At 44.0% G+C, this 14,107-nt stretch overlaps 1 protein-coding gene across 4 annotated transcripts in view; it reads right to left on the bottom strand.

Annotated features, from left to right (window-relative positions):
- NYAP2 (neuronal tyrosine-phosphorylated phosphoinositide-3-kinase adaptor 2) overlaps positions 1-14,107 on the bottom strand; it is a 147,076-nt gene that overhangs the window by 19,058 nt on the left and 113,911 nt on the right. For all 4 annotated transcript variants that reach the window (XM_055724055.1, XM_055724054.1, XM_055724053.1 and 1 more), the window contains one exon: positions 11,547-11,650. In XM_055724055.1, the coding sequence (XP_055580030.1) occupies positions 11,547-11,650 (104 nt within the window). The remainder of the gene's footprint in view (positions 1-11,546; positions 11,651-14,107) is intronic.

The following is a 14,107-nucleotide window of genomic DNA, read 5'->3' as shown; positions in this document are numbered from 1 at the left end:
TGCACTGCTCGAGACCCATGCACTGATTATGTAAGACCAGCTTCAAGCTGAAACTCAACACAATGCAATGTTGAGCCATCCCTAAAGCATTAACATTCTTGTTGTTCCTCTCATCCAAAATGTTGACAGCATATTTAGCTGGACTGGCGACAGCAGAATTTTGCCTTCATGCGTGCAAGATATTTGTCCTTGCAGGGGAAAAATGGAATTGCTTAAAGTGATCCAACCGCTCCCTCTCGTGGCCCTGGGGCTCTGCTGCACTTTGTAAAGGCACAAAAGCATCCTCGGAAATCCAAACTCTCACCGACTTCCAGCAGTGCAAACTCCCCCGATGGCTGTGTGACATTTCAGGACACAGCTCACGCCCCTGCACCTCTGGCAGTCAGTGCGGTGACTCATCCCTGACTCTTGTGAACATTCAGCCTGTACAAGAAGGCAAAATCCTATGGCTGTGTATGATTCAGATTTTTAAAAACACTGAGGCCACATGCTGGTCAAATCCAGGTGTCATCCCAACGTAAAGTTGGCCCATGTCCTGTCAATGAAGTGCTTGTGCCAGGGGTTTCTCATTGTACCCCACCGTGGGTTCCTCCATGCTTGTCCATCCTCCCAGCTAGGACCCCGAGGAGTTTCCTCCTCCCAGATACTTGCAAAACCAGCATCCACAAAATTCAGTCTATACCTACATTCATTTGCTTTCACCTACACAGATACTAAACACTTCACTGGAGGAGCAGGACTTCTCCATGAAAGGGCCATTTGAGAAACATCATTTGTAAAATGTTCCTAGGAAGATTTACCTGGTTTTCTCATTTTAGACATTCAAGTGCATTTCATAGTATTAGTGGCACATAAAACTAATTAAAATTACTGTCAAAGATACAGTAGATTGCACCCCAAATAGTTTTTGCACTTTCTAATTTCACATAAACCGAAGCTTAAGCAATTCCTGACAGTCACATATTTACCAATCTACTCCCATCTGCAACTGCTTACTTTCTCATATTTTACACTGAGTTACATATCCTTGGGGGAGAACAGTCTTTGTTCTACACACATTGTCTACCAACATGGGGACCTTATTTTTAACTGCGACTCTTAGACACCACCACAGATGTTACTGTGGTAGATCCTAGTGGCCAACATTAAGCAGGTTTTGGATCCAGTGACTATCCCAAGCTTTATTAAAGGTGATGGTTAAACATAAGGAGTAATTAAGTCCCTTTAAGGAAATAGCTTCACAGGCAAAAATAGAAGCTACCATCCAAAGCAATAAATAGTGTATAGAAAGTCCAGACCAAAACCCCATGGGACTCTGATTACAGAGCGAGAGGCATGGGACTGTTCCCACACTGTGGACATACATTTTGAATGAAGAAAAAGATCAAGTATCAAGAAGGAACAACCATAATCTTGGCTCCAGCAGCACAGAGACAGAGATCTCAGAGGCATTGCACTGGCTGAAGTGGAACACTTGGAATTTACACACAAGGAGGAGAAGAACACAATTGCCACATCCCATGAATTGTTTCATATGTTTTGCAATTCTACATCCAAAATACACAATAGACTTTCAAAACTTTGAAAATAAGAGGAAAAAAAGAGGGACAGAGAAAGTCATACCACAGTGGCAATTAGGACAGTAGTTTGATTTTCCCTTTGAATAGGAAATTGGGACTGTATCTCCCCTGAGATCTTTAACCAGCAGCCCAGGGGGATCCTTTTTCCCCTTTGGACAGAAAGGAAATACAACAGAAGTTGGTTCTTTTATTGCAAATCCTTCTGCTTTACTAGAGTCACAAAAGCAGAATCACTACAGTTTGATGCTAGTTTCAGACTAGCATGTGATTCACCAAGGAGTGCATCTAGCGAACATTTACAGTACTGAGCGATGACATGGGTTGATGCTATGTAGCAGCCATGAATCCTCTTACTAGCACACTTTTTGTTTGCTTGTTTTTGTTTTGTTACCATTTCCCTAGTGTTCAAATGGGATGAAAGAATACTTGAACATACAGAGTTCTGCACCCACCTGCAATGACTGTATTTCTGTCATATACGGGAAGTTAAAACCAGACTGCTGGGGTCTGATACGGAACAGTGGATCTTGATTTATAGGTGCTCATTTTTCAGCAGCAGAATTCATTAAATGCAGCAGTCAGGAGCCCAGCCCTGCTATGCAGCCCAGCGCCTACAGAGTGTTTACTGACTCCTTTGAACTCTTGTACAGTATTGCTGGGGAAAACGGCAACTTTAAGCTGAGAATAATAAAAGAGCACAGACGCTTTCTTTATGCTCACAGAGTAGCATAGATCCCATACGCTTTCAGATGCACATTTGCCAACTACAGCATGACGATGTCAATTCGTTGGGGAAGTACTTTGTCTACGTGCCTTCAAAAATAATTATAGCCGTAATAGTAACAAACTACCTTTCTTGCATTCATTAACTGGAGGGCAAACACAGTGCTTACAAGGCACACAAGGGCTATAATATGCTTTGTATACACAGCTAAGGCTAGAGACATTAAGAGCTGGGCTTGTGGTGCATAGTTAACCCAGTACAGAGTTATTAACAAACTTAGGTATGAGACAAATATGTAGCTGCATTGCTAAAGAGTACTCAGTACTTGTCCAAATTCAACTCTAAATTATTTCTCTGAAGTTTTGTAAATTTCTTACAATGAGTTTATAGTGCATTTAAACCACATGTTCTAAGAATGCATGTGGAGAGCAGCTAAATCTCTCTCCCAGCTTCTCCTTTGTCGCATTCCCCTTCCTTCAGTCTTTTGTTTTAAAATGGAACGGTTAGAACATGTGCTCAGGATTTTGCAGCTACAGCACAAAACTAAGTAATAGTTGCCTTGAAGAGAAGGTCTCACACCAGTTTTAACGCTGGATTTTTTTCTCCCCACGGTAGACCGCACGTGTTTTAATTGGATCACCTAAATATTGAGTCTTAACCAAGACGTTAACCGCAGCTGCTGTGTGGAAGACCCCGGGATGCAGCAGGTGAGGCTGGTGCGCGCCTCCCCGGACCCGCAGAGCTGTGCAGGGCCGCAGCCCGGGAGCGCACTGCAGCTGGCACCGGCAGGGACCGCGCAGCCGCTGCTGCACCGGTTCTTGCAATTCCCTGATGCAGCACCCACCGCCCCAGCCAGCGCGGAGAGAAAAGCCACCGCAGCACACCCACACCACCCTCCTTAAACTCAAGAATTCCTCTCCTAGAAAATTCGGATGAAGCTCCTGCAGGACGGGAACAGGCCCCCCTCCCCGTGCGCTGTGCCCCGGCAGCGCCGAGCGGCAGCCTCGCAGGCCGGGCAGGAGCGGAGCGGCCTGGCTGCGGGGTGAGCCCCGCTCCGCGGGCAGCGCGGCAGCGGCGCGGCCGCCCGCCAGGCGGCGCCATGGGCCCCGGGGCGGGGCGGGGCGGGCCCCAGCGGCGCAGGGCTGTAACCCGCTGCCGGGCAGCGCAGCGCTGCGGGCCGCAGGCAGCCCCCCGCCCCCCGGCTCGGGGGGAAATAAAGCTTGTCCTAATCCTTTTGGATTTTCCAGGCTGTTCATTGTGAACAGCCATTAAAGTGCATTTGCGTCCGGGACTTCTCCGGCTCAGGCCCAAGCAATACGGGGGCTATTTTCTCATGTTGTTGCCAAACACAAACCAGTGGCGTTAACCTATCTCTGACCAACCGGACAAGACAACGACAAAACCCCTTCCAGCGGCATGTGCAAAGCAGAAAATCTGCTTTCTACTTCTCTGCATACTTTAATGCATTTGAAAACGATGCTGGGAAAATCCTTGCCTCTTGCTTTCAGGACTCGGCAAATCTTGGACTGCCACCTCCTTACAACAGCTCCCTTGGCGAGGGCAGGGGTGAGAAGCCAGAGCCAGCCCACCCCCACCCCAAGCCCCGAGACACCAGTGCCAGTCCCACCCACCCCCTCAGGACCAAGACACCAGAGCCAGCTCACCCCCCAGCACCAAGAGGCCAGAGCCAGCCACCCCCACCCCCCACCCCCAGCACCACTGGGCACACTCCCAGTCTCACTCTGCTCTGAAGCCCAGCAGGAGGGAAGATGCCCAAACCACGCCATTTCAAAGCTTAGGTAGGACCCAGCCATATCACCCATGTAGCTTCTCCACAACACTCAGCACCCATGGGTTAAGTCTGAAAAGGTATAAATGTCCATTACCTAGCGATGGAGGTCTTAACGGCTGTTACCTGCTCAGTCGTACATGTCCAGGAGCCTCTGACACACAGAGCAGGAATGATCCCAGCTGACTTTCCACAGCCAATAGAGGTGGTTAAATGAGGAGGCTAAACTACAGGGTTATCCCAGGTAAGAGACGTACAGCCCTGCACAGTCACTGAGGGTTTAGCTGGGTGAATCCCTCGGCAGGTGCCTCTCTTCATACAACCCACAGGGCACCTATATTATACCCAGCTTAGACATCTCAGAGGTAGGTAGGGTAGATCTCAGCTAAAGAGTACACATGGTCCTTCTACAAGTCTGTTTTATTATTTAACTACCTAAATATGAATTTAAGGAGCCAACCTGTACCTAAAATTCTTGCCTATCAAAGACACATGCTCAAATAAACTGTTGATGGATTCACTTCATTTGGTGCGAGACAATTACGGTCAAGTCCATTCTGTGAATGGGAGGCCTTTCCCCTTTGCTGTATTATATTTGGATAAATCATAAAATAAGTGAAAGGCTTCCTCAGTTTTGGAAGGTGATGGTTACTTCATCCATCACATGGCCTTTCTGTGTCACATTCACTGATAGGGTCGTATGGGGGAAGAAAAATGCCATCTCAACTGGCTGGGGGCACAGGCAGATACCAGGCAAGTAACGAACTGAGTTGCTTTTTTGTTGAAAAAATAAGCCACAAAAAATTTCAGTGCTGATTCTGATGTATTTTCTAGCTTTTTCTTCATTCCTTCAACGCCAGTTGAGACTCCTTAATTCATAGCTGTCCTTGTATCCTCATTCTCCCCTCTGAGTTATTCCTTCTAATCTCAGCATGGCTTTTGGATTTTACTTTGATTATCACTGTAAAGTTTAAATCTTCTTCCCTTGCTTAAATTGGAGCTAGATATCTCTGCCCAGTCCTCCCCACAAGAAGACAACAGACCTTAGGAGGCATGCAAACCTTCAGAATTAAGATAACATACCTCAAGGAGGCAACAGTGAAGGACTGTGCTGTCTCCCCATTTAAAAGCCAGTAACAGGCAGGATGAGGAGAGACTGCACATTTGCAGATAAGGTACACAGTTTTGTGGAAATCTGTCTGAAAATAGGCTCTGCTTTGCAGAAAAGCTGAAATACCACACTGTAACCTCCAGTTTTGTTTTCAAAAATTGTCTTTTTCTTAGGTCATGGATCTTCATTATAAACACGCTGCTGTGCTGCTCTGCAGCTTAATACATGGGATTTTCCAATAGCTGTCTACATCTTAACAAAAACAAGCTTCACTTTGCAAAATTCATTTGCAGCAAAATATCCAGAGATAGTTATATTGGTTCCTTTTTCTTTCCAAAAACCAGTGGGTTTTTTGGTGTGCTGAATACTGTTTTGGAGAAGCCTGGCAGTGACCTAGAGATGATTTTATGTACATCAAAAACATGGATGCAAGACGCTTTGCTCTCCAGCAGAGGGACTTCCACAGGGCAGACTGCTTGAAACACTTTCTTCTTTTGTGACAGACATGCTCAGTGCACGTGCATCCTGCATGCAACAGGGATTTCTGAGTCCATCAACAGAGCATAATCCCTTGTTACCCTGAGGTGAAGATGTGGAGAACGATAGAACGCAGGGAAACATCACTGCATTGCAGTGATACCTGTGACTCCAAATCCTGCTTGCTTTACACAAGTGAACAATCTTGTTCATTATGGGGGTCCCCTGATATGACTCAGCATTTACTACTGCAGGGTGAAACACCTGATGACCATGCCCGCTTCAGAAGTCTCAGAAACCAGCACAGAGGCCCCAGCAATATGGGTGAATGAGTTAGTTATCAGCACATCCTTGGACCATGTTTATTCCACTTCATAAACCTCACGTGGTAATTAACTTCTACTGTTCTCTGTCCACTTGGATGGTTACAAACAAATGGTACTAGTTTTTATTTCCATATAAAGGCCAAAATCAGATAGACTTTCACTATTTAACTAATTTTATTCACACATCTCTTATCTCCAAGGTATAACTTACTGTACTTTCTAGAACATTTTTCCATTCTCTTGTTTAGGTTGGAAAAAAACCTTTAAGATCATCAAGTCCAACTGTTAACTTAGCACAGCCAAGTCCACGACTAAACCATATCCCTAAGCACCACATCTACACATCTTTTAAATACCTCCAGGGATCGTGACTCACCACTTCCCTGGGCAGCCTGTTCCAATGCTTGACAAACCTCTCAGTGAATAATTTTTTCCTAATATCCAATCTAAACCTCCCCTGGCACAACTTGAGGCCATTTCCTCTTGCCTATTGCTTGTTACTTGGGAGAAGAGACCAACTCCCATCTCGCTACAGCTGTCAGGCAGTTGTAGATAGCGACAAAGCCCTCCCTGAGCCTCCTTTTCTCCAGGCTGAACAATCCCAGTTCCCTCATCTGCTCCTCATGAGACTTGTCCTCCAGACCCTTCACCAGCTCCGCTGCACTTCTTTGGACACACTCCAGCACCTCAACATCTTTCTCATAGTGAAGGGCCCAATGCTGAACACATCATTTGAGGTATGGCCTCATCAATGCTGAGTACAGGAGGACAATCACTCCTCTAGTCCTGATGGTCACACTATTTCAGATACAGGCCAGGATGCTATTGGCCACCTTGGCCACCTGGGCACACTGCTGGCTCATGTTCAGCTGGCCATCAACCAGCACCTCCAGACCCTTTTCCACCAGGCAGATTTGCAGCCACTCTTCCCCAAGCCTGTAGCCTTGCATGGGACTGTTGTGACCCAGGTGCAGGACCTGGCCTTTCTTCTTGTTGAACCTCATACAAGTGACCCATTGATCCGGCCTGTCCAGATCCCTCCATAGAGCCTTTTTGCCCTCAAGCAGATCAGCCTCCCCCTTCAACTTGGTGTCATCTGCAAACTTACTGAGGGTGCACTTGATCCCCTCATCCAGATCGTCAATAAAGATTTTAAACAGGCCCCAGTACTGAGCCCTGAGGAACATCACTTGTGACCGGCCACCAGCTGGATGTGACTCCATTCACCACCACTTTCCGGGCTTGGCCACCCAGCCAGTTCTTTACCCAGTACAGAGTACACTCATCCGAGCCATGAGCAGCCAGTTTCTCCAGGAGAATGCTGTGGCAAATGGTGCCAAAGGCTTTATTAGAGTCGAGGCAGACAACATATCCACAGCCCTACCCTCACTCACTGGGCAGGTCACCTTGTCATAGCAGGAGATCAGGTTAGTCAAGCAGGACCGGCCTGTCATAAACCCGTGTGACTGGGCCTGACCCCTGGCTGTCCTGCACGTGCCGTGCGATCGCACTCAGGATGATCTGCTCCATGGTCTTCCCTGGCACCCAGGTCTGGCTGACAGGCCTGTCGTTCCCCGGATCCTCCTTCCTGCCCCTCTTGTGCACAGGCATCACATTGTCAAAGCTCCTGTCTTCTGGGGCCTCCCCGGTTAGCCGGGACTGCTGATAAATGACCCAAAGGGCTCGGTGAGCTCTTCCCCCAGCTCCCTCAGTACCCTCGGGTGGATCCCGCCTGGCCCCACAGACCTGTGTAAGTCTGAGTGGTGTAGCAGGTCACTGACCGTTTCCCCTTGCGTTATGGGGGCTTCACTCTGCTCCCCATCCCTGACTGCTAGCTCAGGGGGCTGGGAACCCAGACAACAACTGGTGTTACTGGTAAAGACTGAGGCAAAGGAGCCACGAAGTACCTCAGCCTTTTCCACTATGCTTCCCCCTGCATTCAATAAAGGATGGAGGTTCTTCTTAGCTCTCCTTTTGTTTCTAATGTATTTATAGAAAGATTTTTTACTGTTTCTTATGGCAGTAGCCAGCTTAAGTTCTAACTGGACTTTTGCCCTTCTCATTTTCTCCCTGCAAAACCTCACAACACCCTTGTAGTCCTCCTTAGTTGCCTGCCGCTTCTTCCAAAGGTTGTAAATTCTCTTTTTTTTTAATCCTGAGTTCCAGCCAAAGCTCTTTTCAGCCAGGCTGGTGGCTTTTCTGGCCAGTTCGTCTTTTGGCACATGGGGATGGCCTGCTACTGTGCCTTTAAGATTTACTTCTTTCCTTCTTCTTTTCTTTTTTTTTCTTTACAAGGCATTAGATTCTGCGATATCTAGAACACTTCTTTGCTACTTACACTTGTCTCTTTATGATATTTATATTAAGATATGTATTTAGGAACTACTGCTATATGCCACTTTTGTAGCTCAAATATATTCCATGCTTCTGCCATATTGCAGTTCCAAGCTCCCCACTTGACTTCCTCAGCTGCTTCCTTAATTTCTTAAACTTTGTCCTTACACAGTTGTTAACTTCAGTTCCAACAAAAACTTATGTTCATCTTTCAGATTAAATTGAGTCAATTCACAGCCTCATCCAAGGTTACTTCCTGCAACCAGTGCCCTCACTGTTTACCACAACTAAGTACAGATGACATGCTCTCAGGTGTTGGTAACTGCTGCCACTATGGTATAGAATTTTAAAGTGTTCTCCATCAGAGACCAGCCACATTATTCATCTCTGCTTGTAAGCTCTTTCTTTTTATTTATATATGATCACTGTAATGCTTACCATCAATATACCATAAATATGTTCCATGAATATTAACTGGCTAATCCTCACAATTCCTACGCCAGTAAACAAGAAAATAAGGCATAGAGGAGTTAAATGTCAATAGTTACAGAATTAGCCAATATTTGATTGGAATTATAACATAGGCTCCCTTAGTTCAGACCTATTTTTAATTACTAAGCATCCTCACCGCTTCCTTGAATGATTCTGTATTAAAAATGATGGGCCTTGAGAGACCAGATGCAAATCTGACTTTTTTTCCCAAGGTAAATATTTTGAAAAACATCCATTTGGGATCCATGAAGATTTGAGAAAACTGATTAACAGTAATCTACCTTCTCCCAGATCCTGTATCCCTGTATGAATGTTAGCTGTGCCCACCTCATCAATAAAGAGATGGATAACAGGACGAGTCCTCTTAATCTTCTGGCAAGTCTAACTGCTGATTACGATGTGGTTAAGGAAACTAGTATCAATACAATCAATAGCCACAACACAGGAAAACAAATACCCTGTATGCCACAATCTGTCAGATTCAGAATGGGCTAACAACCCAGTCATTTCCAAACACATTTCGCCTGTCACAGATTTTTTGCACATTAAGATAGAATCAGTGTATAAAAAAATACAAAGTAATGTTTGTACCTGCCAGGGAGATAGTAAGATTTTTGTCATTCCATCATGGAGGGGAATCAGGGTCAAATCCACAAATTTTAAAAATTATGCCATCATAATAAATGACAACTTAATAGATGGACAGTAAGTAAGAGATTGACAACTTGAAGGGAAGACTTATGGTAGAGAAAGCTTTTACTGTTTTTTCTTGTTTTTCGTGAAGCCAAGTCCATACCATACATTATTCAATTAACAAGATCACCCTTTACAGTCACTTGAAAGTTCCTCTTATCATCTTTGTTCCTTTCTTCTGTATGAAGTGAGGTGGATTTTTCCTCTAGTTTCAGTGAACCCTGGCTGCAGCTTCTAAAAGGCTCATTATCTCTTCTATCACATCAGCTTCTGCTTTCAAGGCTTATTGTTTAGTTCTTAATATAAACTGAGAGACTAAAATCCCTTCAAAACACCCAAGGTGCCTTTGCCACTGAGTAACCAGCAAAGCATCACATCTGCTGTAAGACCCCTTTCATCAAAAATCATATACTATATGAACACTGGGACACTCAAAACCTTTGGAAGTACAGTTACCCTAATTTCTTCCTTAGATGAAGGAACACTTGACATGGTGTTTAAATGGGCTGTCATTATGGATCTGATTTTCTTATGTAAAATATGCTTTAGAAACGTGGAAGGTTTTGTTAGGCATTGTGTCCAGTAGGGTTCAGAAGTCATACAATAGCATCACTTTTGCAGGTTAAAGTATTTTAACCCGTATGGACTAGGCTACCCACGTATAACCTTCCTAACAAGTAGCTGCCTGTCTGGATTGAGTAAATTAACCTTACTCTTCTCTATTTTGGTCAAGACCTTCTAGAAGCAACTCATTAAGCTACAAACAACTTAAATACATGATTATTGCAAAGCAGTCCTCAGGGAGTTTTCCACTCAAATCTCATTGAAATTCAATAGGATTATGGGCACTAATTCCCTGAAAGCCAATCAAAAATTCACCACCTAAATAAGGGTGTTTGTGTGTGTGCATACATATACGCATGTGCACATATATACATACATGTTTATGTCTCTTTGTGCATATATATGTACCCACACACGTACTCAGTGTTATGTAGGCCCGTACATGTGCATACAAGTAACACAATACTGGAGTGCTTTGAGCCTGACAGAAAGCATTCACATTATGTTTAAGTGAAACCTCTTCTCTCAATTGCCACTCTCAGCAGTTAGTTCTGTCAAACTAATAATACAGGTCTGCACAGCAAAATGATACAATATCAGTATTAGCATATAAAATGAAGGTAAGTATAGGTTTCCCATGTCTTTATTTCTTTTCCATTTTCTCACTAGTGGAGAAATTTGCCAAACCCAAACACTTTCATTTCTTTCTCAAGGGTCTATGTGGCATTTTTGTGTTTACTGAGGAAAAAAAAAAAAAAAGATACAAGGAGATATTACCCCTTTGATTTGGTTTTTGATTCCTAACAATGCACAATAAATATAACTACAGTGGACTATTTAATAGCCCTGTAAAGCATTACATGGCCTACAGCTGAAGAGAGTCTAGCTGCCTTAACTAAACACAGTAACTTGCTGTAAGAGCAGTTTTCAGGACAGTGATAAATCACAGTGTAATACAACCATGCACTAAGCTCAAAACAAATGTGAGACTGGCACAAATATTAAAGTACAACTGGGCAGAAGTCAGGTATGTACAAGTCATTGACAAACATTGGTGCAAGTGCTTTAGACAAGACATTTAAAAGAAATTTACATAAAAAACATAGATTAAATTTATCAAAGTTTGATAAATTTTAAAGACAGTAAAAAAGTACAGAAAACATGAAAAAATAAAACCCCCAGCCAATCCATACAGTACAGTTTTACTACATTTATATTACAGAATGAAGACAGAAAAGGATACAAGGAATTAAGAGCAAAGAAAATTCTGCTGGCTGTAGCCAGTGGAATTTCATTGCTGGTGAGAGATGCGCACACACAGATGCACGCACACGCACAGGAAATAAAGACGAAAACCAAAAAAATCATTTACTGTAACAAATGACAGACACAGAGGTGAGAAACATTTGGCATGTTGCAGCACATGAAGTCATTCACGATTGGCTAACGATGGTACCTGGCTCGGCTGAAGATCACTGGCTTGCCTGAGCGGAGTAACGGATGGAGGAGGCACACCTGATGTGGACGCAGACCGACCTAATCTGCAACTTGCTTTAGGCTCTGCGAAGGAAGAGAAGAAAATACATCAGTGAATGGGAGCTGGATTACTGCTGCAGTAAACTGAAACACGGTGGATCCAGGATCCCCTTGAAATGGAGACTCCGGGCTTGGTTTCTAATTGAAGTCTTGAACATTGGCTGAATCACGAACAGAAGTCGGGATCAGAAGAAAGGGGATTAAGACAGAACCCATTCCTTGTCCTGGTGCCTTTCCTCTTGTATAGCACCTCTGATGCTGAAAAGCATGATGCTGAAAAGCATAAAACAGCAGACAGATGGGAAGCATATAAAGGAGACCTTGTTGCTCCCTCCAATACCTTTTTCTACTCATAAAACAGAGCGGTGATTAAAGGAGTTACAGTAGCTGCTGGCTTCATTTCTCCATCCCGGAGCTGAGGGAGGTGGCAGCCCAAAGAGTGCCTGTGCTGAAGGAAAGCATGAAATGCCAGAAAATGAAGGAGGGAGTGTATAAAAGTGCTGAGGATACTGTCACACTTGGGGATTTGGAATGACACCAAAAAAACTTGGAAACCTGATATCAATGGCAGTGAATTGAGAGACAGAAAGCAGGAAGAAAGGAGAGCAATCAGAACATCAACAGTGGCAGATTCTCAAGTCTGTTCCCCAGAATCAAGGTGATTACAGAAGTAGAGGTTGCCTTGAGAGAAAGCGCTATTCCAGAGAAGCACTGCACAGAAATGACACAATTATTTCATTTTCCTTCTGCTCTTGTACAGGGAGGCATTTGTCAGGAGGCTCCCCGCTAAGTTCCAGCACAGGTTATTACTACTAACACACTGATGCAACAGTGTGACCACGCAGCTTGGGAGCCCTGGGTGAAGGTTTCTGTGTCTGAGCCACTCCGAGACCAGGGTGCTACCCCACTGTTCAACACCCCCGATCTGGTCTAGAAGAAACTGGCTTTTCCTGAGTAATGAGTCTGCCTGCCCTACAAAAATACATGTCCCTCCATCTCCTGTTTATGGCTGAGGATCTCTCAGCCCTTGACTTTTGACTCAGATGGACACGTGCATACTCCTTATGTTTTATAAACCTTCCTCCCAATCCTGCACCTGTCTTCTCTGTTTAGTGGGTAAACACTGAGATGAAGGGCATTTGCACTCAGCAGACATTTCGTACAATAACACACTCTCAGTTTTAGTGTTGATAGTACTGCTTTACCATGAATAACAAGTAACTATAATAATACCATGCCCCCTTACAATGGGTTTAAAGAATTCCTCCTATTCAATCTCATGTTTTCAAGAAGAGAGGAAGGACCTGTGCCTTGTGCAATGCTGGTTTAGCAAGTTTGCTTTAGAAGCACATGTTTTCTCATCTATCGTTTGCTTACATCTCTCTGAAATTTATTTTCGCGTGCCTTATTTACACTGCTGCTTTGTCTGTGTTTGGTTTACACGAATATATCTATTTCCTATGTGGCTCTCTAGTTTCATCACTAGCCACTGGTTGGGCCATTGTTTGAAAGGAATAAGATGTCCATCACTAGCATGTCCTTCGGGTCACCTGGCACGTCTTGGGAACTCGAGAACAGCCGGTACATTATGCCACCTACGAGCAACATGCTGAAATGTGTTCTTCCAATCTCACTGATGCTTTTTCATTGTCACCTTAAATGCTTATTTTCCTTAGATGTTTCAGAATTCAGTAGGGTACGGAGAAGAGCTATCCACTTAAGCTGGAGCACTTAGACCAATGAAAGCATCTGTATGGGTGAATATTCATCAACTAATTATTAATAGGTTGGTTAACATCCAGCTGGCTGAGCAGCAAAAATATTTATGCTGTTCAGCGAATGCATTATTCAATTCAGTCATTCCTAGTCAGTCTGTAAACATACTACGAGTCAACACGGCAATAAGCATTCAGAAAGGAGCAGACTGATCTCCTGCATAACCTTGCATTTTGTACATAATCTGTTGTTTTGCTTTTTTTGGACTTGGGCAGTTATTCTGAAGGTTTGATTAGATTTGTTTTTGTTCTGATTTCACACTGTCTGTGTGCCAGATTTCTGACTGTTTCTTTCAGTAATATAGATATAATAATGGATCTCATGTCTGTTCTGTCCTGGAATTTTGCTGGGGTTTCACAGAGGACAAGAATTGGGGGTTTTCTTGTTGTTCTTCACTACTGCTAAATAGAGACTCTGTTTTTGCTGTGACAAGCAGAATCAGACACCCAGCATATAAAAAACTCCAAGGCACTGTCTGCCATTGCTTCTGAATTGTTTTCTTTGCTTTGGGAAAGCAGAGAGAAGTGTCATAATTTCCAATTTGGATATATGTGCAACAACAAGAGATTACCATTTCCTCGCCAAAGAGACTCCTTTCATCTGGCATCAAAGAAATAAAACCTATCACACACAGATGAAGTATTAGTTCCTTTATCTCCCTGTAATATATGTTACAGTATTAAGGAAACTACTGCAATTTCCGTG

Source organism: Falco cherrug, chromosome 11, assembly GCF_023634085.1.
Source record: "Falco cherrug isolate bFalChe1 chromosome 11, bFalChe1.pri, whole genome shotgun sequence".
Classification (NCBI taxonomy): domain Eukaryota; kingdom Metazoa; phylum Chordata; class Aves; order Falconiformes; family Falconidae; genus Falco; species Falco cherrug.
The sequence above is the reverse complement of the archived record's forward strand: the minus strand, read 5'-3'. Positions and strand labels throughout refer to the sequence as shown.